Raw genomic sequence first — 25,571 nt, 5'->3', positions numbered from 1 at the left:
GACGCGCTCGGCCGGAACCGAGACTCGACTGCAGCGCTATTAGTTCTCGTGATCGCCACTTCGGTCTCCTCCTTCCACTGGCCTAAACGTTGCACTGGCCGGCATAAGCTGCAAAACTGCTACGGAATAAAGTAAAATGTTGCTCCCCACTTCTGCTTGTGTATTTTTGTTCATGCTGAAGTTGGCACACACAGCATATTTTTGTGTTGTTCAAAACCGTCCCGTATGAGGCCTGATTGGCGCTTACAAAGTTTTCGAATCAGAGACTGTTCTACCCAACCATTTCTCCACGTCCCCTACATAGACGCATCGATCCACATCCGAGTTTGATGACGCAAGACGCTAAAAGATGGCTGCGTCTGAGCCGGTCGCTATCGCTCCTCGCGGAGAGTTCCCTGCTGAAGTGAAAGGACAAGTCCAGGCTTTCCACTCAGCGCTGATCAATGTCAGGGAGGCACTGAGCCCGCTGTTTTCCAAGAACGAGCAAGATGTGACCGAAGGGGTGGGTTTACGGTTGCTGTTCCTCTCTGTTGTTGCGCGCGCTTCGTTTGAATGTTTGATTCGTTCAGCCCGTGTCGAACTTCTGTTGTACTGGCAATAATATTAGCGCGCGTTAACTGATGAGAGCATGAGCAGTACAGAAAAAAACGGCGCAAGACGCTTGCTTGCGTGTAGGCAGCGGCGGCGCTCGCTGGGTTAACGACGGTTGATGTTTTGACGAGTGAATGCATTCTTTTAGTAAAGCAAGGGTGATTACGCACAGGTGTTAAACGAGCATTCACCACAGCGTGAATTCATGTGCAAGGTATAGACCTCTTCGTTGTGTACACGCAGACATGTAAACGCCTGCTTTGTACTGCCCCAACCTGTCACAGGGAGCTCACACCACCACTTGTGCGTTAACGGCACTCAGTCCAACGACCGCAGCATCTGTAACGATAGAGGCACCGAACTTAGTCTCATTGATTTTCCCCGAGATGCCAAATTCTCCCTGTGTGTGAAATTTGAGCGCCATCAAGCCGGTGGTTTAGCCGATAGAAACATTCTTAACATCGCAAGTCAGTAATAACACGATGGCAAGGCAGGCAAGTTGCCGTGCGGTGTAACATGACAGTGCAAAGCGAGAGCAAAAAGGCACATCACAACTACTGACGAATCCAAATTACAATTATAATAGGCAGGATTTCTTATGTGAAAATCGATGGAACCTTCATACAGTTATCAATGGCCACCTTGGGATGTGCTGTAGGGATTGTGGTTGTCACTTTGTGTGGTCTGCCTTCATTTATGTAGCGCTTTGCAGATTGTGGAGTACGAATGAGTCCTCTTTGGGAAATGCTCTATTATTAGTAAGAGTGGCAGCCAACCTATGTTAGAAATCACTGCAGTCTTTGAAATTAGCTTCAACAGCAACTTCATTTCTCTCTGGGAGAAAAATGTTGTTCTTTGCTGCCAGCTTTCATGGCATGGTATTCTGGGCTTTCTTGATATTGGTAGTTTTTGGAATACTGTAAATGACGTTGTGATTTTGGGTAAAGTCACCATATAAGAATATTTCGAGAGTACTATATTTCATGAAGCAAAGCTGACAGACACCTTAGTGCTCCTTTTGCCTAAATTATTTGAAAGATCAATTTTCTGTGATGAGGGAAAACATGTAAACTAGGTAATTTTTGAAATTCGTTTACAGTATATATCCTTCTTTCATTATTTTTCTCCTTCCCTAGCACTGCCACCATCGCACACTTTCTACCCAAGCCCCCTCCTGCCCTCCCTGCCTTTTCACCCTTTCCTCCTGCGATGCCTGCTCTTAACCTCCACTTAACCTCCAGTGCCTGTTTTCATTAGTTTATGCCACGGAGCAAGGCTATGTAGGAGGTGAAACTCCCGTCAGCAGGAGCGAGCGCAGGCGACCAGATGAAGTCACAATTGTATGCGCCGACGGGATCGCATGCAGTGGCAGCGCCATGTGGCGCCTCATAGAAGTCGCAGCGAAAAAAAAAAATGCAGCGCCTGCGCAGGTGGCTCCGGCGCGCTCTTCGGCTGTGCGCGCTCAAAGCAGACGACAAGCAGACGACACAAGTGTTTGCTTCAGCGGGCATGCCGGGACGTTGTATTTCAGTAGTTTCTTTTCAGGCCGCCAGGCGCCGCCAGCAGGATAGTGGCGCCGCGGGCTTGTGACCTTTTCTGGTCGCCGCAGACGGGGGAGTTTCCACTCCTATATAGTCTTCCTCCGTGGTTTATGCCTACCTATGTCACAGAGCTTGTCACCTTTGCTGTGTGGTTTTTTGCTATTCCTAGTGTTGCTTGTTTGTCTTTTTTGTATAGACTTCCTGAGGCTGTGCACAAAGACATTTTGTCGAAGGGCATTTATCCATGCCCACAACTTTTGTCCCTATTTGTTTGCAGAAGGGTAGAAATTTGGGCGAGTTGGTAGGCATCCATTATGTTGAAGCATCACAGTGATGGAACACCCAAAAGCAGAAAGGACACATGCTCCACTTTGTCTTATTTTTTTGTTCTTGCGTGTTTCGTCACTTTGCTGCTTCACCATAACGGTCTCGTACCTGTCTCATTCATTTTGTTATTCTTGTCTCTCTTTTTGTGCTCTTACATTGCATGAAGTAACCGTAAGTTATAGCTCTGCACTTAACCTGTGCAGCCTAAGCTGCTGACTTGCTGCATTGCATAGCGCTCACTTAGGGAACAAATTTTTCATTTGCTGCTCAAAGTAATCGGCACTGTACATAGCCATCACCAAGAAAAATTCAGGGGTCACTCAAGCTCTTTCTGAATGGTCTGATGCGATAGCATTATAAAAGGTCCCTTCACCGGCCTGGGGGGGGGGACGGGGGTCCTCTTTGCTTATCGTGTTGCAGACTGGACACAGTTGTTTTCTTAATTCTCTATTTAGCACAAGATGCACAAGGCTTTTTTTTAACGAAGTCAAACAACCGTTTGTCAGTGGTTGATGGGTAGCACGCCCGGCTCACAAATAAAGGGGCAGTGGTTCAAGTCCCGGCTTGACCGTTTTTCTTTTTTTCAGTGCATTCGTGCTTCTTTCTTCGGAGGTACTGCATAATGGCGGTGTAATGATGTCAGAACTTCGTGGAGGAGGAGAAACGGGAGGGAAAACATTTATTGACCTAAAACTTGACGAGCATAGTGGCAGGACACTTCTCAGTCCAGTAGTCTAGTCGACATAGCGACCGCACAGTTCGGTCAGTCAGTTGCACCTAGTCTCCTAGTCGCACGCTGGACAGTGCTTGCTTCCGCTGCTCCAGGGTGGGATTGGGGACGTTGGGAACAACCGGGTTTAATCGGCAGGCCCAGGTGAGATGGTAAAGGATGGAGGTGTTGTGGCATCTTAAGCAAGTAGCGGAGTGAAATGGAGTGGGATGTATTTCATGGTACAAGAGGAGATTGGGATAGGTGTTTGTCTATAATTGGCACCACTAAATGGACTGCGCACAAGTGAGGTTTGGGTGGGGGGCAGGAAGACGCGCTCGCATGCTTTGAAAATATTCCAGTGTGTTGTAGGTTAAGGGGACTGGCATGGTGTTCATGCCACTGGTACCAATGGGGAATTGTATAAGGATGTTATCACTTTTGTACTGTGTGATTGTTGTGGAGTGTTTGAATTGCCTGCAGATAGTCATGTGGTTGTGATGTCACAATCCTCTCGATTGATCCAGATTTTCTCAGCACAACGCCAACAACCACAGTGCCAGCTTTTCCGCTGAATGGGACCCTTAATACCCTCACGTTAACAATGTATGATGACCATCGGAGACGCTGCAGATTTTAGCTCTATTTGGGATTATTTTTCAAGAGCAATGAGGAAGGCTGTCGGTGGGAGGCCAGCATTTACTTAAGAATGGTGTGTATGTGCAGTGGAGCCCACTGACAGTATTATCCAGTCTCAACATGTGAATCACTACCGCTAAATCTTCAGCACAGCACTTGTCCGGCAGAGGCATGCTGTCCCATCACCTGGGTACTTCTAGCTGGAAAATTTTTTAGTTAGAAATAGGTTGCTGAAACGAGCTAGTTAGGAATGGGTCGCTGAAACGAGCTGTCATCCCAGCAAATCGAAGTCATCCAGTGGTAAAAGCTAACCTATTCTAAAAGGGTCGTGATTAGAAGCATACCAGCATCCCTCAAGGGGAAAGTGTATAACAGTTATATCTTGCCAGTGTTCACATGAAACATGGAAGTTAATGAAAAGGCTTAAAGTTAAACTAAACACAGTGCAGCAAGCTACAAAATGGAAAATGATAGGTTTAACATTGAGTGACACGGAATGGGTGGAGTGGCACGGGGGAAAAAACGCTGGTTATTGACATGCTAGTTAAAATCAAGAAGAGAAAATGGGCGTAGGCAGAGCATATAATGCAAAGCCAACCTAACCAATGGTCATTGAGGGTAACGGATGGTATTTCAAGAAAAGGCTAGTGTACCAGGGGTGTGGCAGGGAGTTGGCCGGATGAGGTGAAGTTTTCATAGATAAGGTGGCCGCGACTGGCACAAGACAGTGTTAATTGGGGAGATATGGGTTGTTACCACATTCCCGTCTGCTGACTCGCATTTGAGACATGGAGTACAATCAACTTCCATTGCTTTGAACTCAAAGCAGACTGCAAAATTTTTGCGTATTAATTTTTGCGTATTTTTGCCTTTTAAATGCATTAAAGTCCAATACATCAGCTACAGCATTGGGTTATCACCTTTGCACTTCCTAAAAAGGCGCCTCAACCCTGGTGTTACATTTCAGGGAACAAAGTTAGACCTGGCGATACCGATGCCGAAACGGATAGCGGAAGTACAGTAGCAGAAGCTCGCGGCAGAAGAAAAGATGATGATGATGACCCGCGGCCTCGGGCGCCATCCATGGGCGGCACCTCGAAGCTCCTGTGCGCATGTATTTCGAAGGCTATTCTTGCGTGTTTCCTGAAAAGTTTGGGTGCGGCCCTTACACGGATTTTTTTTTTTTCAAATATTTCCTTTGGGAATACGGGGTGCGGCCCTTACACAGGTGCGGCCCTTACACGGGTGCGGCCCTTACACGGGTGCGGCCCTTACACGCGTTTATACGGTATTTCATTCTCATGGCTTGGATCTGGCCATTGAAAAGCATAAACATCTGGGTTAGTTGGTTAGACGGGCTTCAACTATGGCAGCTGCGGCAGGAAACATGTATGGGAAGATGTTTTCATGTATGTATCATGCTTCAGAGTACAGGTTCTGTTCTGCAGAAAATCTGGCATCGGTGTTGTATGTGAAAAAATCCAGAATTGGTTGCAAAGATGGCATCACACACAAAGGTGCTGGTTTGAAAGCTTATTAAAACGTTAGGAAACTGGTGATTAGAAGCTTTCAACATGACTCAAACATCATTAGGTTATCTGAGTAGACAAGTAAATAAAATGTGCTGAAAAGAAAGTTGGTGTGACTAGTTGCTAATCAATCACCTGGCCCTTGTGTTGAGAGGCAGACATGGTCCCCATAGTCCTCGCAGGGACGTTCATGCAGCTTGGTTAAAGTGGGACTTCATATGTATGTCGTGTGGTCTTTCGCATAATATGGAAACTTGTCCTTGTCTGTGTGGGCGAGAGGAGCCATTGCCAGGTCCCATTTATGCTATTGCATCATACACTGAAAGATGCAGCGTAAGTACCTGCAAATTCTTTTCATATTCGTTTTTAGACCCATCTTTCTGCTTTGCTTGCCTAGGTCACAAATCATGCTGTTCATTTCGTGCGCCAAGTTAGTTAACAAGGCAGTGTCATCAGCAAATTGTGCATTGCTAAGGTATTCTTCATTATCTTTTATCCCCAAGACTTCTCAAACCAGTTCTGTGAACATCTCTGTAAACTTGCAGTGAATAGTTCTGGAGAGATCACGTCTCCCTGCCTGGCACTCTTCTTGATTGGAGTCTTATCTATGGATAGATAGTTGCTTTGTCTGGTGCTTTTCTAACGCTGTGAAGGGTCCTGTTAAAAATTCCACCAAAAATCCCCTGAGAAGCAGGTGGCCCTCCTGCCGTGTAACCTTGCAATGTCATCACAACCTTCCCACAGTGACAGGTGGCCACATGCCCACCGGACTGTGAGCAAAGTCCCACTGTGGCAAGTGGCAGTTAAATAACGATTGGTTGCGAGAGGTTGCTTGAAGGAGAGCAACTTGAGTCTCACAAGCCTCACCGGCGGCTTTGTTTGCCGTCTGCTGGGGCAGTGGCGCATCGCTTAACCACTGCGCCAATGTGCCCGGAGTGTGGTATGAGGACTGCCCGTGATCTATGAATGTTAATGCCAGGAGTGTGATATGCGGACTTACATGATCTATGAATGTTGAGTAGAGAATGACTAGTTCCACATGTTTGGAATTCCACCAATTCTACAATTCCACCCGTTAATGATATTGCATCATGCTCTCCAGTTTTTCTGGCATTGTCTGGTTTTGTTTGTTTGTTTCACAGTGGACATGTGCACCTAATAGTCGAGCTGTGCATGCGTTGCAACTTGGCGTATATGTTGCTAAGCGCCATTGTGAGCTTAGCACACTGCCTGGCTCAAGGGTCCCTTCCTCATCTCATTGTTTGAATTTGAGAATGAAAGACAGCTGCCCTGACCATGTTTTAGGTAATTCAGCCCAGGGTTTGTGGAGGACACAGCTTCCAGAGCAACCTGTGGCTGCCCATTTATCCACATGGAGTGACAACCGAGAGAAAGTTTCAAAGAAACACTTGAGTGTAACTTCGTGCAAATTTTATTGTTAGTGTAACAGTGATTTATTTGACATCGCTTGGGTCAACGGTAGAAGCGGCGAAAAAGTCCGTTGCTGGGCATGCTGAGCAGATCGAATCTCGCTTTTTGGTGATCTTTGGCTGGGGTAATCACAGTAGTTGGAATCGGTCTTTTATCACTTCCTTGCTAGTTAGATATTTCGTTGGCCTCAAAACATGGATTTGTTGCTGAGCAAATTGTGTTTTAAAAAGTACAGAATGTTTGCTACATTTGAAACAGTACAAAAGCATGAATTTGTGCTACGTAGAAGACGACAATAGGCGGGCAGTGCTGCGGGATGGAGCGCTCGTGCTACACCAGCTGCAAACAAATAAGGGAACAGACAATGGAAAATTTTGCTCGGGGTTAGTACCCATTTAATTAGTGCTTACACACTAACAAGTCATTTGATTTTCCTGCTACTTGAGTCAAACTTGTGTTGTCGGCAATGAAAAGGGCTCCGTAATTATCATTGGGAACCAAATGGCAGCGTAGCCTAACCTCAGAGATCCAAGAGAAAGAGTCATGGTGTCTTCGCACTTTTGGTGCAAAAATGGCCGGTGGTAGTGTTGCGCACAATGTGTTTGTTTGCTTTTTTTTTTAGCTTACAAAAGCTTAATTTTCAATTAGAGCGGCTCTGTCGTTCTGATGTGGTAATCAATCAATACAGGTGCTTTTCAATTTGTCCACAGTGTCCCTTCAATAAGGTGCTTTTTTTTTCCACATCACATCGGTTGCTAAACCTATGTCTAGGTAAGGTGGTCTAAATGAGCATATTTTTAAATATTACAGCGGTGTACAAAAGCAGAGAGTGGTTTTGTTGATTTTCATCTCTGGGCATATGCATACTAGTGCATCCCTCAGGACTGCTGTGTTGTTAGGTGGTATGTTACTCAGCTAGCTTGTGTCATTAATGGTTTAAGTGTAATACCCCTGTCACACGGGACTTCTTCTCGGCCTTTGCCGTAAAGTTAACCTATTGCACTAAAGGAGGAAAACCGAAAAGGAGCAGCGACGCTGCTACACGGCAAATCCAAAGGAGCTAGAACGCGGCCTCCGTGAATGCTAAAAGTCACCGCTGTGTGTGAAGCGGCACTAGTAACATTATGAAATTAAAGCAGACGGTAGCACTTCAGCTAAGAGTGCATTCGTTTATGTTGGAAAAAGTAGCTATCACGATAATAAACGAGCGTTCTGACGGTGAGAAACGGATATTTTGAAACAAAGTTTCTTTTTTTTTTTCCATTGTTCTCGGTCCGACCACGGTAGGCGCACTTTTCTGTTCGGCTCTTCGTTGTGTTCGAGAAGCGTGCTTTGTTGCTTGTGTCTTTGTGCACACAAGCGAACTCAAAACATGCACACAACAAAGAGCAAACGAAGAAAAAACAGCAAAGCGAGATGCGCAAGCACGTGTGTGTCGATGCGGCTGCTGAAAAGCGTTCAAGTCCTTTCTTAGCAGTGTGGATGTCTTTAGTCATAGCCTCCTCTACGGTTAAGTGCACTGTAACGCAAAATTAACCATTGAATAAGATAAATTAGATATTTTTTTATGGCTTCAAAACTAAAAATGGCGTCAATTTTTTATTCTTTTAGCTCGCTAGCTGGCACTGCCGTCTGGGTTGCTCCTTTAAGCAACTTTAAGGCCGCTGACGGCCGCCTTTATTGCTATGGAACTTTATCGCAAAGGTCTCGACGCTTTGCCGTGTAGATGCGCGTCACGCTCCTTTGGGGCAAAGGACCTTAATTTCTAAGTCCTTACAAGTGCCCGTGTGACAGGGGTATAAATCATAGACACTTGATGTGGAAAATGCGTGTCGATTCCTTGTCCTAGAAAGTAACTTGTGTACCTGGAGGCCACGATGAATTTTCTTGTGCGTCTGCAATGTGCTATTGCGTGGATTTTTTTCAAGTCAATGCTCGTGCAAGTCGCAATTAGCTGCCGAGTGTTCGAGGTTTATTGATAGATTCATTTGATACAAAAGTGTGAAAAATATTAGTTACGAGAGTCTCAGACAAACACTCAGAAAGCACTCCCGTCAAAAGCAAGTTAAGACGACACAAATTACAAATGAGTTGGGAGAAAATACAGTGAATAACAGTTAGCGGTATTAGTCTTAATGCAAACAGTAGCAGGACAGTTCAAAAGTACTGAAAGATAATTAGAAGCTGTTGAAAATCTAGCACGGGAACAGCACAGTACAGTAAGCTGGTACGGAGAAATATTATAGGTAATTCAAAGCTAACTAGTGGGCTTTTAATGAGCTCTTAAACGAATGAAGACAGTCGCATGGTTCAATGGCTCTTCTCAATTAGAGGTGACCTTAGGCAAAACCAGGTTATTCCATCAAGAAAATCTAGGACTCTTGGGATTAGTGACAAGCGATTTAGTGAATCTGCTGGTGGGTACATCTTTGCTACTAGCCTGTTAGGTGAGCCAAGTGATTTTTTGTTGAACTGCAGGAGTAACTGGAGAGACAACAAGATGTCATATTAAAATGTCTGGTTTACTCTAAGTGTTCTTCCTTCTTCATGTTCTTTTATGCTTTGCCCTGATATTTCTCTTGTAGATCTCAAATGCCATGAGGTATCCCATTGGTGAGGCAACATTTTTTTCTCCTCCCTAGCTTACTCCCCTGGACAAGGCACGGCTGGACCTGACACTGCTGTACAGCCTGAATTCACTCTTCTGGAGTGAGTACATATGGCCAGCATATTTCCGAGCACGCTTTCCTCTTGTTGCCACGTGCAGACCTCATGACTGTGTGTTAGCTTGCGTAAGACATTTTAGAACTGCAAAAGGTACAGAGACGTACAATGCGTTTTGTATACAATAAATTCTGAAATACTAGCTCTTCGTCTGCTCTGATGTTGGCCAATCAAATATAGCCCCTCAATATCAGCTGCAAAATTTCTCGATTTATCTTTTTTCAGTCACTGGTAAATAGAAAATTTGGAATCTCACCATAACTTTATGCCATGCTCTGGAACTCTGAAAATCTGACACAGGAATCGTTACACCTCGACCCTCTACTTTGGGTCATTCCATGCCAAACGAACCAGATTTTGCACTTAACTGCCTCCGATCTTTTCCATAAAATTTGTGGCTGTTTATTCAATCGTCTAAACTAATTACTTTCAGTAAATTTGTGAAAAAAATATTCCTGCTCATGTGACAGCCCTTTGAATTTCTCAGATAAGATCAAAAGATGGTCTCACTAAAAAATTAGCAAAAAAATCAAATAATCAATTTTTGCACTCGAAAAAGTGTTTAGAGATAATGCATATGCACTTTTGCTTTTATCCAATGGCATGGAATCTTCAGCAGCAAGTTTTTGTGTTGTTTTAATTCATTATTTTACCCCAAGAAGTATTGTTTTTGCTATTTTTGAAAATCTGTGACATTCATGAGCAACACCATACTTTTTGGTGGCTCTGTGTAAAATTATGGTGTAAACTATGTTTCAGAAAAAAAAATGTCGAAATTAGGAAAAAAATCTGTTGTGGCGCGTTTTCGACCATAAACTTCGTACAGAGGTGTTCCTTGTAAAAATATAAAATGAGGCCTAATTGAGAGCTAGTTTCACTGTAATTTTTCTTTGCTTTTCTTGCCGCGTGTTTTGTTGCCTGGAAAACATCAGGGCAGTCTCTGTTTGCCCAGGACCAGTGCTTAAAGTGTGGCTGTATCAAAGAGGCGTCTCTAGGGAATCGAGCGCAGATGGAGAGGGAAATAAAGAGGGAGAGAGGTAAAGCGGCTGGCGGTCTGTTTTATACAAAGGGGAGAGATCATTTTTAAAGGTGGTGGTTTGCCGGGTTTTATGACACAGACCTTAAACAAGCGGTCCCTATGCTCTGCCAGTGTACTCAACGGAATCTGATGTAGAACAGCTCACAATGAAACGAAGCATCGGCGCTTCTAATATATGTGATGCTATTCGCGAAACACTATTTTATAGTACTCTTGAGATCGTGGACAAATGTAGCGCTTCTGAATAGTCTCAACAGGCAGATGTGACGAAAGCTTTGTTAATGTAAATGGATGTTAATAAAATTTTTGCAAAAAAATGTGCTTTCATTACGCTTTATACAAAAAGCATCAGTCTTATTTACATTTTAAACAAAATGCCAGTGAAGCGGGGAAAAGTAATGAACTGTAATATTGCTCAGCAAGTGAATGAAACGAAAGTTAACAAAATATTACTGGAACAACAAGGTTGATCTGCTTTGCAGGCGATAAGTACAGCCTCCCAATTTTTCAATAATATCGCGCAAATGTTGACAGTTCACTCAGTTGATGTGTTAGCATGATGCGAACCGGTGAAATAGCAAGAGTTCGCGTGTGCGCAGTAAAAGCGCGGGCAGTCTCAGATCCCTTGTCAGTACTTTGGGGGGGGGGAGGAGGGGGGGGGGGGAAGGGAGGGAGGGGGAGGGAAGGGGGGTCACTGAGGTTCCCCTTGAAGTGTTCAGAAATTTAGGCATGACTCTTGTTCTTCCGGTAAATTGTGGCACATTTCTCCAACCAAAACTTAATTCGGGCACATAACTAGACACGGTCAGGTAATCAATGGTTTGCCGGTATGTTACTCTAGAATGCCTGGACTGTTCAATGTACCCTGACATGATGTGCAGGATACCGCGTGAAAACTTTGACTCAGCCTACATAGGTGAAACTGGGAACTTCAGACAAAAGTTGAAAGAGCATAAAAATCGTCAGGAACCACTGCTCTTCATCTAGTGCTTTGGCAGAGCACAGTAAATCAGGATGCACCATTGATTGGGACAGAGCATCTATTATATCCACAGAGAAAAATCATCGCGCCTTCTCTTAAAATCATATCATATGCATAACTCGAATCATGCTCTTAATAGGATATGTGTAAACCTTTCAGAATTCTACAGTTGCTGACTGCGCAATTTCAGCTGTACATTAGCCCTTGCTGTTCCATCAAGCATTTTCTGTGATCAGCGGACCCGTATGGGCCCCGAAAGGTCATGTTTTTCTTTTGCTCAATGTTGGCAAGTGTATGATTACTTTTTCGGCAACAAGGAATGGTACGGCTTTCAGGTCGACCTCCCAACTATTGGCATCAGAGATTCACAGAAACTTCTCCGCTCCTTCGATGTGTGGCCCATTTCCTGTCCACTGTGGTGTGGCGGCAATTTTATTAGTCCACAATTTAATGGAAGCACCTTATCTTATGTCGTTCCTGCTACCCACGGGGCAGTGAAGGAGGGGGTCAGGATGAGCACCTTGGCGTGTTCACTTGGTGCCATTGCTAAGCTGCATAGAACTTTGCGGGACGCTGCCATTGAACCGGTTCGGGGCAAATGTTATCATTATTTATGCTCTAGCATTTAGGTTATCATCTTACACAAAATTTCCAGCTTCTGTTTCACGAAATTCCTTGATTGGTCAAGGGGGTTGTAACGTCAACACCGCGTGATCACCAGTGGACCAATCATAGGAAACTGGCAAATTTGAAAATGTGAGGACCCCTCCAAACTTTCGTAAGTAGGCTCTCTTCAAGAAATAAATACTTCAAAAAATAAATAAAGGTGGATTAATGGGTCAGATTGGTGCAATCCGATATGATAATCGAATGGAAGGTACTTGGACATTCCAGAAGGTGACGAGCCATGCATACCATATGAGGACAATGGAATCGGTTCCAACAGAGTTCTGGCAGGAAAATCTCAAGAACAACATTAGAAATTCATTGCAAACACCATAACAGGCAACCTAAATACTGTCGTATTTTCTCTTTAAGGATGTGGCTAAGAAGGCCCCCAACATTTTACCGTGGCAGTTGCATGCTCTGGCCATTGCTGTGTTGTGCAGAGGTGGCTGATGAGCGTGGTGTCATCGTTGCAGTGTACCTGTGCACGGTGGGAGAGGACCCCAAGCAGCATGCGGTGCGGCGAGAACTGGTGAGTGTGTTGACTGTTGAATAGCTTTTACATGGTTATCAGTGTGGAAACACAGAGATCAAGGAAAAATATTCCCCCCGGTACACACCACCAGCTCCCATCTAGCCCAACCTTGATCTTTGGTTCTGCTCTGGTGCCATGTCTTGTAAGGTGCTTTTTCATAGTCTTGTTGTGTTTTCATGTCGCAGCTATATTTAATCCTGCACTAGCTAGCCCAACTTTCCTCTTTAATCATGCAGTCATGCTTACTGAGCAGGGCCTCCATTGCTCGGATCACCCCTGATATCCTGTGTGACATGAGTGTTCAAGCTTGACAGATGTAGTGGTTAAAAGGTGCTCAATGGCAGTGGCCTAAATAAATTGTGTTGGGTTCAGGGGGCATGGTTCAGCAGCCACAAAGTTGATTGAGTGTGATGTTTACTATAGATAGCGAGGCTCTGGAAGTGGTTAGGGAATACTTTTACTTAGGCCAGGTAGTGACTGCAGATCCGGATCACCAGATTGAAATAACTAGAAGAATAAGAATGGGGTGGAGCCCACCTGGCAGATTCTCTCAGACCATGAATGGCAGTTTACCAATATCCCTCAAGAGGAAAGTATACAACAGCTGTATCTTACCAGTACTCACCTATGGGACAGAAACTTGGAGGCCAAGGAAGGGTTCAGGTTAAATTGTGGACAATGTAACGAGCTACGGGAAAGAAAATGATAAATAAAGAAAAGGATGAAATGGTAAGGAAAGTGTACTTGAGACATGGGGGCACATGTATTTATATAATACCCAGGCTTACCCAGATTTGCGACATTTGTTGCTTAGGCTTTGCCGAAATTTATCATTGTATCGCCTTATCATGTCTTTGTAGAAAATCAAATTCATCTGCATACAAGTTCGTTGATGAATTGCTTATGCACTGACGTGTTTTTTTCTAGTGAACTTCTAACAAAGTCCTCGCGTTTTGGTTCTTTCTTGCATGTAGAATCCTCGCTCTGTCTTATCGGGGCTTGCACTTACGCATGCTAATGTACTGGACCAAATTCATGTATTTATCTTCATTATTTTCTATATTTTTGTCGTGCTGTCTAAGGTGGTTGGTTGTTGGAAATTCATTCTGTTTGCCCACATACAGCCAAACCTGCTTATAACAATATTGGAGTTCCAGGGAAATGTCATTGTTATAACTGATAGTTGTTACAACCAGGTTATGCCAAAAAAAAACTGAATTTACAAACTTCAGAGCATTTAATGAGAGGAAGGTGGCTTGCACTGTTCATTTCTTTTCAAGTAAAAAGCTAGCAGTCAGTCAGCTTTAACTGCCTCACGGCAGTTTGGTCACATCTCACTGTAGGGCAAATATAACTACTGCATGTAGTGGAACCGGAGATATTTATCAAAAATGGGGCACCGGAGGGACTCTGTCGTTGATAAGTCTTTTTGATGCAACATAACTTGCATACCGTATTTACTCAAATGTAGACCGACACCGATTCTAAGCTTACCCCCTAAAGTCCGAAGCCAACAAAGAAAAATATATATTACCTCGAATGTAGGCCGAACAAAAAAGCGAGGACAGCGTTCACAAAATGCAAAGAGCATTTATTGAATCTGTACGTGCAGAGCTCATTCACTGCCATCGTCACTGCTAGAGTCTTCGCTGTGTTCCTTGCCACAGTCACCTTCCAACAGTGCACTATCTTCGTTACCATCAAGCGCATTAGATATGCTGCACTTTTTAAAGGCGCGCACGATCAAAGTACCTGGGATGTCGTCCCACGCTGCAGCTACCCAGTCCGCCAGCTGCGATAGTGATGCACGTTTGATGCGGCTCGTTGCCGTTAGCATGTGGTCTTCGTCAGTCAACCAGTCCGTGTAATATTTCCGCAGACGATTTTTAAAAGCTTTGTTGATGCAGACATCAGGTGGCTGCAACTTGCCCGTCATGCCGCCCGGTATGACAGCGAGGTCCGCGTTCGCTTGGGCGAGCGCAGCCGTCACGTTGTCGGTCAAGTGCCCACGGTAAGAGTAGACGTCAGTGAGCGAGTTCTTTGTCAAAAGGGCTCCTGGACGCCGTCGCCACACAATCTTAATCCACTCTTCCACCATCGCACCCGTCATCCACCCGTTCTCATTTGCCCGCACAATGACATTTCTTGGGAAAGTTTCTCGAGCAGGCAGTGTCTTCCTTTTAAATATCATATAAGGAAGGAGTTTGTGTCCATCAGCTGTGCAGTACAGCATCACAGTTGCATGCTGCTTCTCGTAGCCCGCAGAGCGCACCTTCACCTCCTTGGCACCCTTTTCATTCATGGTGTACGCAACTGGCATATCGAAATACACAGCCGTATGGTCGGCGTTGCCGATTTGCCCAAGGTTGTAGCCTGCCGCTTCTCTCTTTCGCAGCATGTAGCATTGAAAACATGATTTGGGCCAGCATGAACTTTGGGACACAAACGAAGAGAGACACGTGGAACACGGAACACACTGCTGACTAACAACTTTAATGAAAAGGCGCGGAACGCGCGGAAATATTGACACGAGGATTGTAAGTAGAAGAAGAAAGGGATCGCAGCCTCTAGAAGTAGACGACGCTGAAGTGTAGGTGCGTTTCTCTGGTGCCCTCGCTCAGCCGCTGCAGTTCCTTTTCAGTGTAACAACTGTTACACATCTGGTGGAGCAGTGCTGGGTACGCTTCCCGACCTGTGTACGCCTACGCATCGGTCCATCAGCGCCCAAGCCGCCGCCTCCGCGGTGAGACACCTGAGTTCGGGCCTCTTGACAACCCGACGAGGAAGACGCAGCCTCGACCGACGGTCCCACGGGAAATGGCCACAGACAGTAGGTTCCCGGCGCCCATCCTCTACCACACGCCACGAACACTGCCATCTTTTCACGGCGACGTGTACGAAGATGCGGAAGACTGGCTGGACACCTTCGAGCGGGTCGCCCGCTACAACGGTTGGAGCGATGACCGTAAGCTCATAATGTGTACTTTGCGCTCGAGGACTCCGCTAAGACATGGTACGAGAACCACGAGAGCAACCTGTCCACCTGGGAGACATTTCGCCAAAGTCTCATAGCTACATTCCCCAACGCAGACCGCCGGGAGAAAGCTGAAGCTGCGCTTCGCTCCCGTAACCAGCGGACTAACGAAAGCGTTCGCATGTATGTAGAGGACATGACGTGCCTCTTCAAGCGTGCTGACCCATCCATGGCGGAGGAGACGAAGCTTCGCCACCTTATGCGTGGGGTCAAGCAGGAACATTTCGCCGGTCTTGTGCGCAGTCCACCGCGTACTGTTGCTGAATTCCTCACGGAAGCGACTACCATGGAGACGACGCTCCTGCAACGAGCCCGGCAATACAATCGAGATGTAAGCACGCTTGGGCCCGCCGTTTCTTCGATGCCGCTAAGGAGTGATGCAGCCGTTTTACGGGACCTAATCGGGTCGATCGTCAGGGAGGAATTGCAAGCCCTCCAGCTGCCTCCCAGCGCGCCGTCTGTTACATCGCTGTCTGAAGTCGTCCGGGACGAGGTGCGCCTAGCAGCACAGCAGCAACAACTGCCTGAGATCCCAAGACAGACTGAGGTCAGACCAACCTATGCATCTGTCCTCTGCCGTACCCCAACGCCAGGCTACGACGTGAATACCGCGACTCACGCAGCGCACCAGTCTGGTCTTTCCCGTGTGCCTGCTCGACCAGCTTATCAGCGGCCACGGAAGTGTGAAGTGTGGCGTGCACCGGACCGGCGGCCCCTTTGCTACCACTGTGGTGAGGTGGGACATCTTGCAGGGCCTGCCCGTGCCGCCGAGTGGGTCTGCGTGGTTTCGCGCCCGACAACCCTTGCCCCCGGAATGGCGAACGACCATTCGAAATTGAAGCTCATCTGTCGGCCCGTCAGAGGCCTGGGACATACGGTCGCTATGCTAGGTTCTTCTCTTCCTTAGATCTGAAAAGCGGATATTGGCAGATCGAGGTGGACGAGCGAGACCGCGAGAAAACGGCTTTCGTGACACCCGACGGTCTGTACGAATTTAAGGTGCTCCCGTTTGGACTTTGCTCCGCTCCGGCCACATTTCAACGCATGATGGACACTGTTTTAGCTGTTTTGAAGTGGCAGACGTGCCTTGTGTACCTGGACGACGTGGTTATCTTTTCGTCTAGCTTCGAACAACACTTGCAGCGATTGCGCATTGTCCTTCAAGCTCTTCAGTCTGCCAGAGAAATGCCATTTCGCCTTCGAGGAGCTCCGTTTCTTAGGACATGTTGTCAGCGCACAAGGTGTTCTTCCAGACCCCGACAAGACTTCCGCCGTCTCCAGTTTCCCACGCCCAACTGACAAGAAGGCCCTCGACGTTTTTTGGGCCTCTGCTCGTATTACCGCCGCTTTGTTAAAAATTTTTCTCGCCTAGTTGAGCCATTGACTGCCTTGACTCGAGATGACACACCCTTCGTATGGGGAAGTGCCCAAGACGCAGCCTTCGAGGAACTCCGCTGCCACCTTCAAAGTCCACCAATACTAGCTCATTTTGACGAGAATGCAGAGACTGATGTCCACACTGACGCCAGCAATGTCAGCCTTGGAGCGATCCTCATACAGTGGCAGGACGGCGCAGAGCGAGTAATCGCCTACGCGAGCCGCACACTTTCTCGATTGGAACGGAACTATTCGACGACCGAAAAAGAGTGCCTTGCCGTCATCTGGGCTCTGAGTAAGTTTCGACATTACATCTACGGCCGACCGTTTCGTGTTGTCAGCGATCATCACTCGCTATGCTGGCTGGCCAGCATTCAAGACCCTTCTGGCCGGTTGGCCAGATGGAGCCTCCGTTTACAGGAGTACGACGTTACGGTCGTCTATAAATCGGGTCGGCAGCACCAGGACGCGGACTGTTTATCACGAACGCCCGTGGAACCGGCTACGCAAGACATCCCCGAAGATTGCCCTGTTCTTTGTGCCATTAGCATCTCCCGTATGGCGCAGCTTCAACGAGCAGATTCTGAGTTGGCGCCACTCGTTAAGTATCTGGAGGGTTTGAATTCTCATGTACCTCGTGTGTTTCGCCGTGGACTACAGACCTTCATTCTGCGGCGTGGAGTCCTCTACAAGCGCAACTTTGACAGCAACAAAGAGACGTTTCTGCTTGTTGTGCCATCCCAGTTACGCTCCGAAATCTTAAGCGCTTGTCATGATGAACTGTGACGATTCGTGCACATGCACCGGTGCCACGGCGAGCCGGTCAGTGACTTTTCCTGGAGACGGTTGGCCGCGCCGTCCTGGCGTCGGGTCGCAGCGGAGAGACATGACCATATTTGGTTGTGGCGGAGAAACATGACCATATATGGTAACCGTCGACGGCCCTGTCGAACGACGCTTGAGTGTCCCCGTCATTATGCACCCCTCGAGAGCCACGGGGGAGTGGACAAAGGCGCGGCCACGGCTGATGAAAGAAGCAAAGGCTTTAAAAGCGGAAGCCGACGGGAGGAAGGGGGAGAGCGATCGGGGCGAGTGGACGAGAGGGCCGGAGACGGAGCGAGGCAGAAGACTGGGGCTGCGCATTGATCTGAGCCCGGGGTCTAGCCGTCGCTAACGTTCGACCTTCGCCAACGTGCCTCCACGCCTGGCAGCTCATCCAACGACCAGCCGAGAACGAGGGCAGCACAGCCATGAGGAACTCCCAGCCCGGCCGCTGCAGACAACCAGCCATTCATCGAGCCCGTGCCACACCACGCTGACTCAGCCCCGGCGACGACGAGCCCAGCTTCTGTCCCGTAAGCGGCATCGAGCCAGATGCTTTAATTAAATCACTTCAAAATCATTTTGGAGTCTGTGCATCAATCTCCTCATGCCCAGTGTGGACCCAGGGCCATTTTAAGAAACTGGTTCATCACATTGGTGTCAGAAGTGGGGTCCACATTTAAATCATTGGGCAAAAGCTGGACTGCACCCCCGGCGAGAGGAGCTTGAGGCACTGACTATATTTGGTCTAATATGGAAGAAGCCCACTCGAGTGCACAGCCCTTTGGGGCAAGCGTACTTGCATTAGCAAACATGGTGGAGAGATTCACTGGCGACGGTCAGGGGCCGTCTATTGTTGAATTTTTTGACATGTTGGAGCAGGTGTGCAAAATGGGCGGGTTAACGGATGCACAACAGCTGGGAATGGCGAAATGTCGCATGTCAGGGGCAGCACATGATTTTGCCTGGAGAGATGAGGCAGTCAGGAAGGCGGGCACGTTGGCTGAATTTAAAAAGCTAGCGTTTAAATATTTTGACAGGGAACCTTCTAGCGTAAAGCTCAGGCGGTTCCTCGACGCTCGGCAGAAGCCGGGGGAAGACGCACGCGCATTTGCCTCCTGCCTTGGCTTCCTTGGGAACGAAACCCTAGCGCGAGAACCGGGGCCTGATAGTTCGAAGCAAAAGCACGCCAGAGAGCTGCTTCTGGAGCAGATGACGTCCCAGTTCATCACTGGCTTGAGGGATCCGGTGCGCAGGTTTGTTCTGTCTAAAGCGCCGTCTACTTTTGAAGGAGCGGTAGAGGCAGCTGTAGACGAGGAGCGTAATGAGTTGCTTGTCTCCAGTGAGGAGAAGGTGCGGCTTGTAACAGAGCCAAAAAGTGCAAGCGCCGACGCGAATGTTACTCAGTTGACCGATAGGCTAGACCGGCTGGAGGCGCTCCTCGCTGAAGGCCTACAGTTAAATAACGGGCAATTTCCGGAACCGTGAAAGGAGGCAGGTTCGCTGTTATGCTTGCAGAGGGTACGGACACGTTGCCAGGTACTGTCCCGAGCTAAACTGCGAATCTGGTACGCCAAATGGGCAGCAGCGCGCGCCGACCAACAAAGATATATTGTGCCAAAAAACGCGTAGAGTCCCCCGCAGCCGAGCCGGTTGGGGGGGAGAGCAGTAATAGCTGTGCTATTGTAAGCGTTTTTGGAGAATCCTGCCCGATTGCCAAATTCGTGGTAAACGGGGTCACTTGCAGTCTGTTGGTTGACACTGGCTCCCGGATAACGCTCCTTAAGCAAAAGTTTTTTGATCTGCTGACAAGGAAGGGAGACAGGCAGGTGCATAAGGCCCAAGAATCTCCGAAAGTAAGATTTGTGGGCATCACAGGAGCTGACCTCGGCACGGGAGGACTGTACCTTTTGCGCTTCACAATCGGGAACGAAAGTTTTGCCAACCCAGCTACATTTGTTTCGATGCTGTGTCGTTGCCGGATGGTATATCGGGCCTCGTAGGTCAGGACCTGTTACGGCAGCATGGCATCGATCTCATATTAAGCCAGAACTGCCTTTCCTGTCGCGGGGCTTTGGTCCCATTAGCAAATCGAGAGTCCGAGTACGTTGCACGAGTGGACTATGGGGAACAGAGCGCGAAACAGGGCTCGCTAACACACGCGGGCGTTAGTGTTAGGACAACGAGAGAAACAGTGGTGCCGCCTCGGTCAGAGATAATCTGTGTGGGAGTGATGTCAGCTCAGATTGATGAGGGACACATAGGAGTCGTTGAACCTATAGAGGGGCTCGCAATAGGACTGAGTGTGGCGGGCTGTTTGGTCACGGTTGACTCAAAGAAAAGGGTTCCCGTCCGCTTATGTAACTACTCGCAACAAGAGCTTCACCTGCCGAAAAACAAAAACATAGCTACATTCTCCACGGCTGAGGTAGATGAGCAGGGTACCCCGATTTGCACTACGGGCCTCGTCAATGAAAGGAAAGGAAAAGAAGGGAACCTGCAGTTTGACCTCTCTCACATCGACTGCAAAGAGCGAGGAAGAGTTGAGGGTCTCCTACAGCGCTACTCGGATGTGTTCGCTGCATCGAAGCTAGACCTCGGAAAGTGTGGAGTGATTAAACACCGCATTACGACTGGCGACTCGCCACCAGTGTACCAACGGGCCTATAGAATTCCCTACTCACAAAAGAGAGGAAATGGATAGGCAGGTCCAAGAGCTAATCGACAAAGGCATTGTTGAGCATTCCAAGTCGCCGTGGGGGGCACCGGCACTTCTAGTTGAGAAACCCAATGGTTCATTTCGACTGGTAATAGACTACCGGCGATTGAATTCCATTACAAGGATAGATCCCTACCCGCTGCCACAGGTGCAGGAAACCCTCGCGCAGCTTGGGTCAGCCAAGTATTTTACAGTTGTCGACCTCGCATCGGGGTTCTGGCAGATCAAAATGGATCCAAACGATGTCGACAAAACCGCATTTAACACCCCGTCTGGCCACTTTCAGTGGAGACGCATGCCGATGGGACTTGTTAACAGCCCTGCAGTCTGGCAGAGAACTGCGGACGTAATCTTGGCCGGTTTGCTGGGAAAGAGGTGCTTCGTCTACATGGACGATATAATAATTTACAGCAGCACCTTTGCCGAACACTTGGAGGCCATTGAGGAAGTGCTGGTCAGATTGCGAGCTGCTGGCTTAAAATTGAAACCTTCAAAGTGCCAACTTCTACAGCGGCAGGTCAAATACCTTGGACATATCGTTTCCGCAGACGGCGTAGAACCTGAAGCGGGAAAGTTAAGTAGCGTCCGTGACTTCCCTAGGCCAACTGGAGTTCGAGGCGTTCGCGAGTTTCTTGGCTTAGTCGGATACTACCGAAGGCATGTGCGAGATTTCGCCCGAATCGCAAAGCCACTGACTGCACTAACAGCAAAAAACATAGAGTTCGTATCGTCAGAGGAGGCAGAGGTGGCGTTCGAAGAACTAAAGGAAAAATTAATAACCGCTCCCTTGCTAGGATATCCAAACTTCAGCCAGCCTTTCATTGTAGCGACTGACGCCTCGAAGTTTGCAGCGGGTGCAGTGCTGTCTCAGAATTTTGACGGCAAGGAGCACCCTATCGCGTTCGCGAGCCGGCAATTCAGTCCAGTCGAGTAGCAGTACAGTGCCACTGAGCGGGAGTGTCTTGCAGTGGTTTGGGCCGTGCGGCACTTTCGGTGCTACCTCTACGGCCACAGATTCAGGCTAGTGACCGACTGCCAACCCCTTAAGTGGCTTCTAAACGTGAAGGATCCGAGCTCGCGCCTCGCGCGCTGGAATCTGCAACTTCAGGAATACGATTTCGAGATAGAACACAAGCCAGGCAAGGTGCACACTAACGCGGACGCATTAAGTCGAGCTAACCTGGTACGCACCGTGAATGAGTTTTGTCCGGCCATAGATACAAACGATCTCCGCACCGAGCAGCGAAAGGACAAAGGGCTAGAGAAAACATTTCATGCCATTTCTGGGGGGATCGCCCGGGATCCCGACAATTGTTACTTTGTTGACAACGAAGGAACCCTACGAAAGCGCACCCGGCCTACGCGGTCAGGAAGGAAGGCTAGCCAGGTGTGGGAAAGAGTGGTGGTACCAAAGTCAATGGTGCCGCACGTCTTGAGGGTTTTTCACGATGCCCCATACGCGGGCCATTTTGGAGTAATGAAGACGCAAAGGAGGTTGGAGCGCTACTACTATTGGCAGGGCATGCGTTCAGATGTTAAAGAGTACTGCGCTAACTGCCGTTCTTGCCTGGAAAGAAAAACTCCGAAAAACCGCAGGCCGGCCCCCATTCAGGAATTCGAGGAAGTCTCGACGCCTTTTGAGAGGGTTGGCATGGATATCCTAGGGCCCACTTCCGACTACGACAACAGGAAACAAATATGTACTGGTGTACGTTGACCACCTAACGAAGTATGCTGAGATAACAGCACTGCCCGACCAAAAAGCAGAAACTGTGGCACGTGCCTTTGTAGAAACAGTGGTTCTGCGGCACGGCGTTCCGCGGCAGTTGTTAACGGATCAAGGGCCAAACTTTGTGTCGAGGTTGATGAAAGATGTGTATAACCTTCTGGGAATTGACAAAAGACAGACCACCCCTTACCACCCGGCTTGTAACGGTGCTGTGGAGAGGCTTAATCAAACAGCAAGCAAACTGTTATCCCATTATGTTTCGCGAGACCAACAGGATTGGGACCTCTGGATACCGTTTGCTGTTTTTTCTTACAACACGGCGGTGCACGAGAGCTCCGGTGACTCCCCTTTCTACCTCTTGTACGTTCGCGACCCAGACACACCGAATGCGGTGGTTGATGGACAGAGACGGGTGCCATACGGGTCACTAGATGATTATCGAGCCGAACTGACGTCTCGATTGCAAGTGGCCCATGACGCAACAGCCGAAGCATTACGGGAAGCAGCCGACAAAAGAAAAAGGCGGTTCGACACTAGGGCTAGGGCGGTTCCTTTCAGGGTGGGAGACCGGGTATACCTTGAGTGTGTGCAGGTCAAGGCAGGGCTTGCCCGTAAGTTAACGCCCAAATGGAAAGGACCTTACCGCATAGTAGAGCAGCTATCGCCGGTTAATTTTCGGATTCGGGAGATCGCAGGGGCCTCAACCGCTGTGGTCCATGCTAACCGGTTAAAGCAAGCACCAACATGCTCGCCTCTTTCTGAAACGGCTGCCTCAAGGGAACAGGAGGGGGAGGATAACCTTCGCACGGAGCCCGCCATTGTAAATAACCCTGCATTGCAGAAAAGCGGTCAGAGCGGCCGGCACAAAAATTTCAGTCCATGTGATGAACTGGAACACTTCATGCAGTCGCAGCTCGGAGGCGCCCTTCTCGAGGAGGAGGCATTCCAATCTGGCAGACGTACTCCAGCCGCTAGGTACTACCTCCGTAACCGAGTAGTGGACAGGGAGGCACCTCGCTAAGACTACATTTCCTTGTTTTGTACATTACAAGTGTGCTTCGTTTAGTTTCATTTTTTGTTCGTTCTCTTGTTTGAGATGTTGTACATACTGTTAATTATGGTCTTATATTGTGCACTCGAGTGGTATCTACGGTGAAGAATTGTTCTGAAACTCCGCTCTGGCTCGGTGCTCGTGGGGAAGAAAGGAGCGACTTGTGCGGGATACTGGCCCGAACAGCGCGGCGTGTGTGTGTGCGCGCATGTGTGTATGACGAATTCCTAATGTTCAATGAACATTCCTTTTAAGAAGGAGCGGATGTGACGATTCATGCACATGCACCGGTGCCACGGCGAGCCGGTCAGTGACTTTTCCTGGAGACGGTTGGCCGCGCCGCCCTGGCGTCGGGTCGCAGCGGAGAGACATGACCATATCTGGTTGTGGCGGAGAAACATGACCATATATGGTAACCGCCGACGGCCCTGTCGAACGACGCTTGAGTGTCCCCGTCATTATGCACCCCTCGAGAGCCACGGGGGAGTGGACAAAGGCGCGGCCACGGCTGAAGAAAGAAGCAAAGGCTTTAAAAGCGGAAGCCGACGGGAGGAAGGGGGAGAGCGATCGGGGCGAGTGGACGAGAGGGCCGGAGACGGAGCGAGGCAGAAGACTGGGGCTGCGCATTGACCTGAGCCCGGGGTCTAGCCGTCGCTAACGTTCGACCTTCGCCAACGCGCCTCCACGCCTGGCAGCTCATCCAACGACCAGCCGAGAACGAGGGCAGCACAGCCACGAGGAACTCCCAGCCCGGCCGCTGCAGACAACCAGCCATTCATCGAGCCCGTGCCACACCACGCTGACTCAGCCCCGGCGACGACGAGCCCAGCTTCTGTCCCGTAAGCGGCATCGAGCCAGATGCTTTAATTAAATCACTTCAAAATCATTTTGGAGTCTGTGCATCAATCTCCTCATGCCCAGTGTGGACCCAGGGCCATTTTAAGAAACTGGTTCATCACAGAACCATCCGCCGGCCACTTGGGGGTTAGTCGCACACTGGCAAAGATTCGGCTTAAGTATTACTGGCCCAACTTACTCCCATCCGTGCGTAGATACGTAACAACATGCCGGGATTGCCAACGGCGCAAATCTCCTCCTCTGAAGCCAGCCGGATTTCTGCAGCCCATAGCACCACCAAAGACCCCTTTTCAGGAAATTGGCATAGACCTCCTCGGCCCTTTTCCGAAGTCGACCAGAGGAAACCGGTGGATTGCGGTCGCGACAGATTATTTGACCCGATACGCTGAGACCACGTCACTTGCAAACGGTACTGCTGCTGAAGTCGCCGACTTCTTCGTCCACAACATCGTCCTGCGTGATGGCGCTCCTGCAGCTATCATTACTGACCGTGGAGCTGCATTTACGGCCCGCTTCACTCAGGCTGTACTCAAGCTCACGCACACCACCAGCCATAGACGTACAACAGCCTACCACCCGCAGACAAATGGCTTGGTAGAACGCCTCAACAGGACCTTGACCGACATGCTTTCCATGTATATTGATATCGAGCACAAGACATGGGACGAAATTCTCCCATACGCAACATTCGCGTTGTTAGAGATGAGGGGTCCTTGAGTGAACTGACTCTTTCAGCGCCGCAGGTCCCTTCTCCGAATGACGTTGTCGGACTTGGTTATGAAGGAAACTGTACAGGGGGTTTATTTTACATTATTTACAAGATTTTGGAACCCATTGGAGGGTGATGGGGGAAGGTCGGAGGATCTGAGAAGATCTGAGGATGATCGAGGATTCTTTCTCACGGCACTCGTCGTCCGGTTTAATGGAGGGTCCGGTCCCTGGGATTCCCCAGGTTCGAGGGGGTCTTCGCCAGGTTGGGCGTGGCCTAACTTGCATTGTCGTACACACACACACACACCACTTCACATAGGGACACGCCCCCGTCACATGCCTCGCCGGAGAAAGAGGGTGCCGCTGGACAATCGCCCCCACCAGAGAGAGCGTTGTCTCCGCGTCCGAACGACAGTTCTCACGCTCATGCCGTCTTCCGGGAAGTCCGAATGGGCGAGGCGCCGGCGAGCAGGCACAGTTGAAGGGGTGAGTCACCCCTGCTCGGTTCTGGCGGTCACTAACTGCCTCCGTGCCGCACGGTCGATCTTCCGGGAACA

General features: G+C 48.7%; 1 protein-coding gene across 2 annotated transcripts in view; it reads left to right on the top strand.

Moving 5' to 3' along the window:
• The first annotated feature begins 307 nt into the window (after nucleotides 1-307).
• The window catches only part of Rrp47 (Ribosomal RNA processing 47), a 55,396-nt gene continuing 30,132 nt past the window's right edge, over nucleotides 308-25,571 (top strand). Inside the window, exons 1-3 of one of the 2 annotated variants that reach the window (XM_077635365.1) lie at nucleotides 308-502; nucleotides 9,410-9,476; nucleotides 12,622-12,710. In XM_077635365.1, coding sequence (XP_077491491.1) covers nucleotides 350-502; nucleotides 9,410-9,476; nucleotides 12,622-12,710 — 309 coding nt within the window. In that variant the 5' untranslated portion in view covers nucleotides 308-349. The remainder of the gene's footprint in view (nucleotides 503-9,409; nucleotides 9,477-12,621; nucleotides 12,711-25,571) is intronic. The other variant, XM_077635366.1, reaches the window with a different exon arrangement.

The sequence above is a fragment of the Amblyomma americanum genome, chromosome 8, assembly GCF_052857255.1.
Source record: "Amblyomma americanum isolate KBUSLIRL-KWMA chromosome 8, ASM5285725v1, whole genome shotgun sequence".
Classification (NCBI taxonomy): Eukaryota; Metazoa; Arthropoda; class Arachnida; order Ixodida; family Ixodidae; genus Amblyomma; species Amblyomma americanum.
The sequence above is the reverse complement of the archived record's forward strand: the minus strand, read 5'-3'. Positions and strand labels throughout refer to the sequence as shown.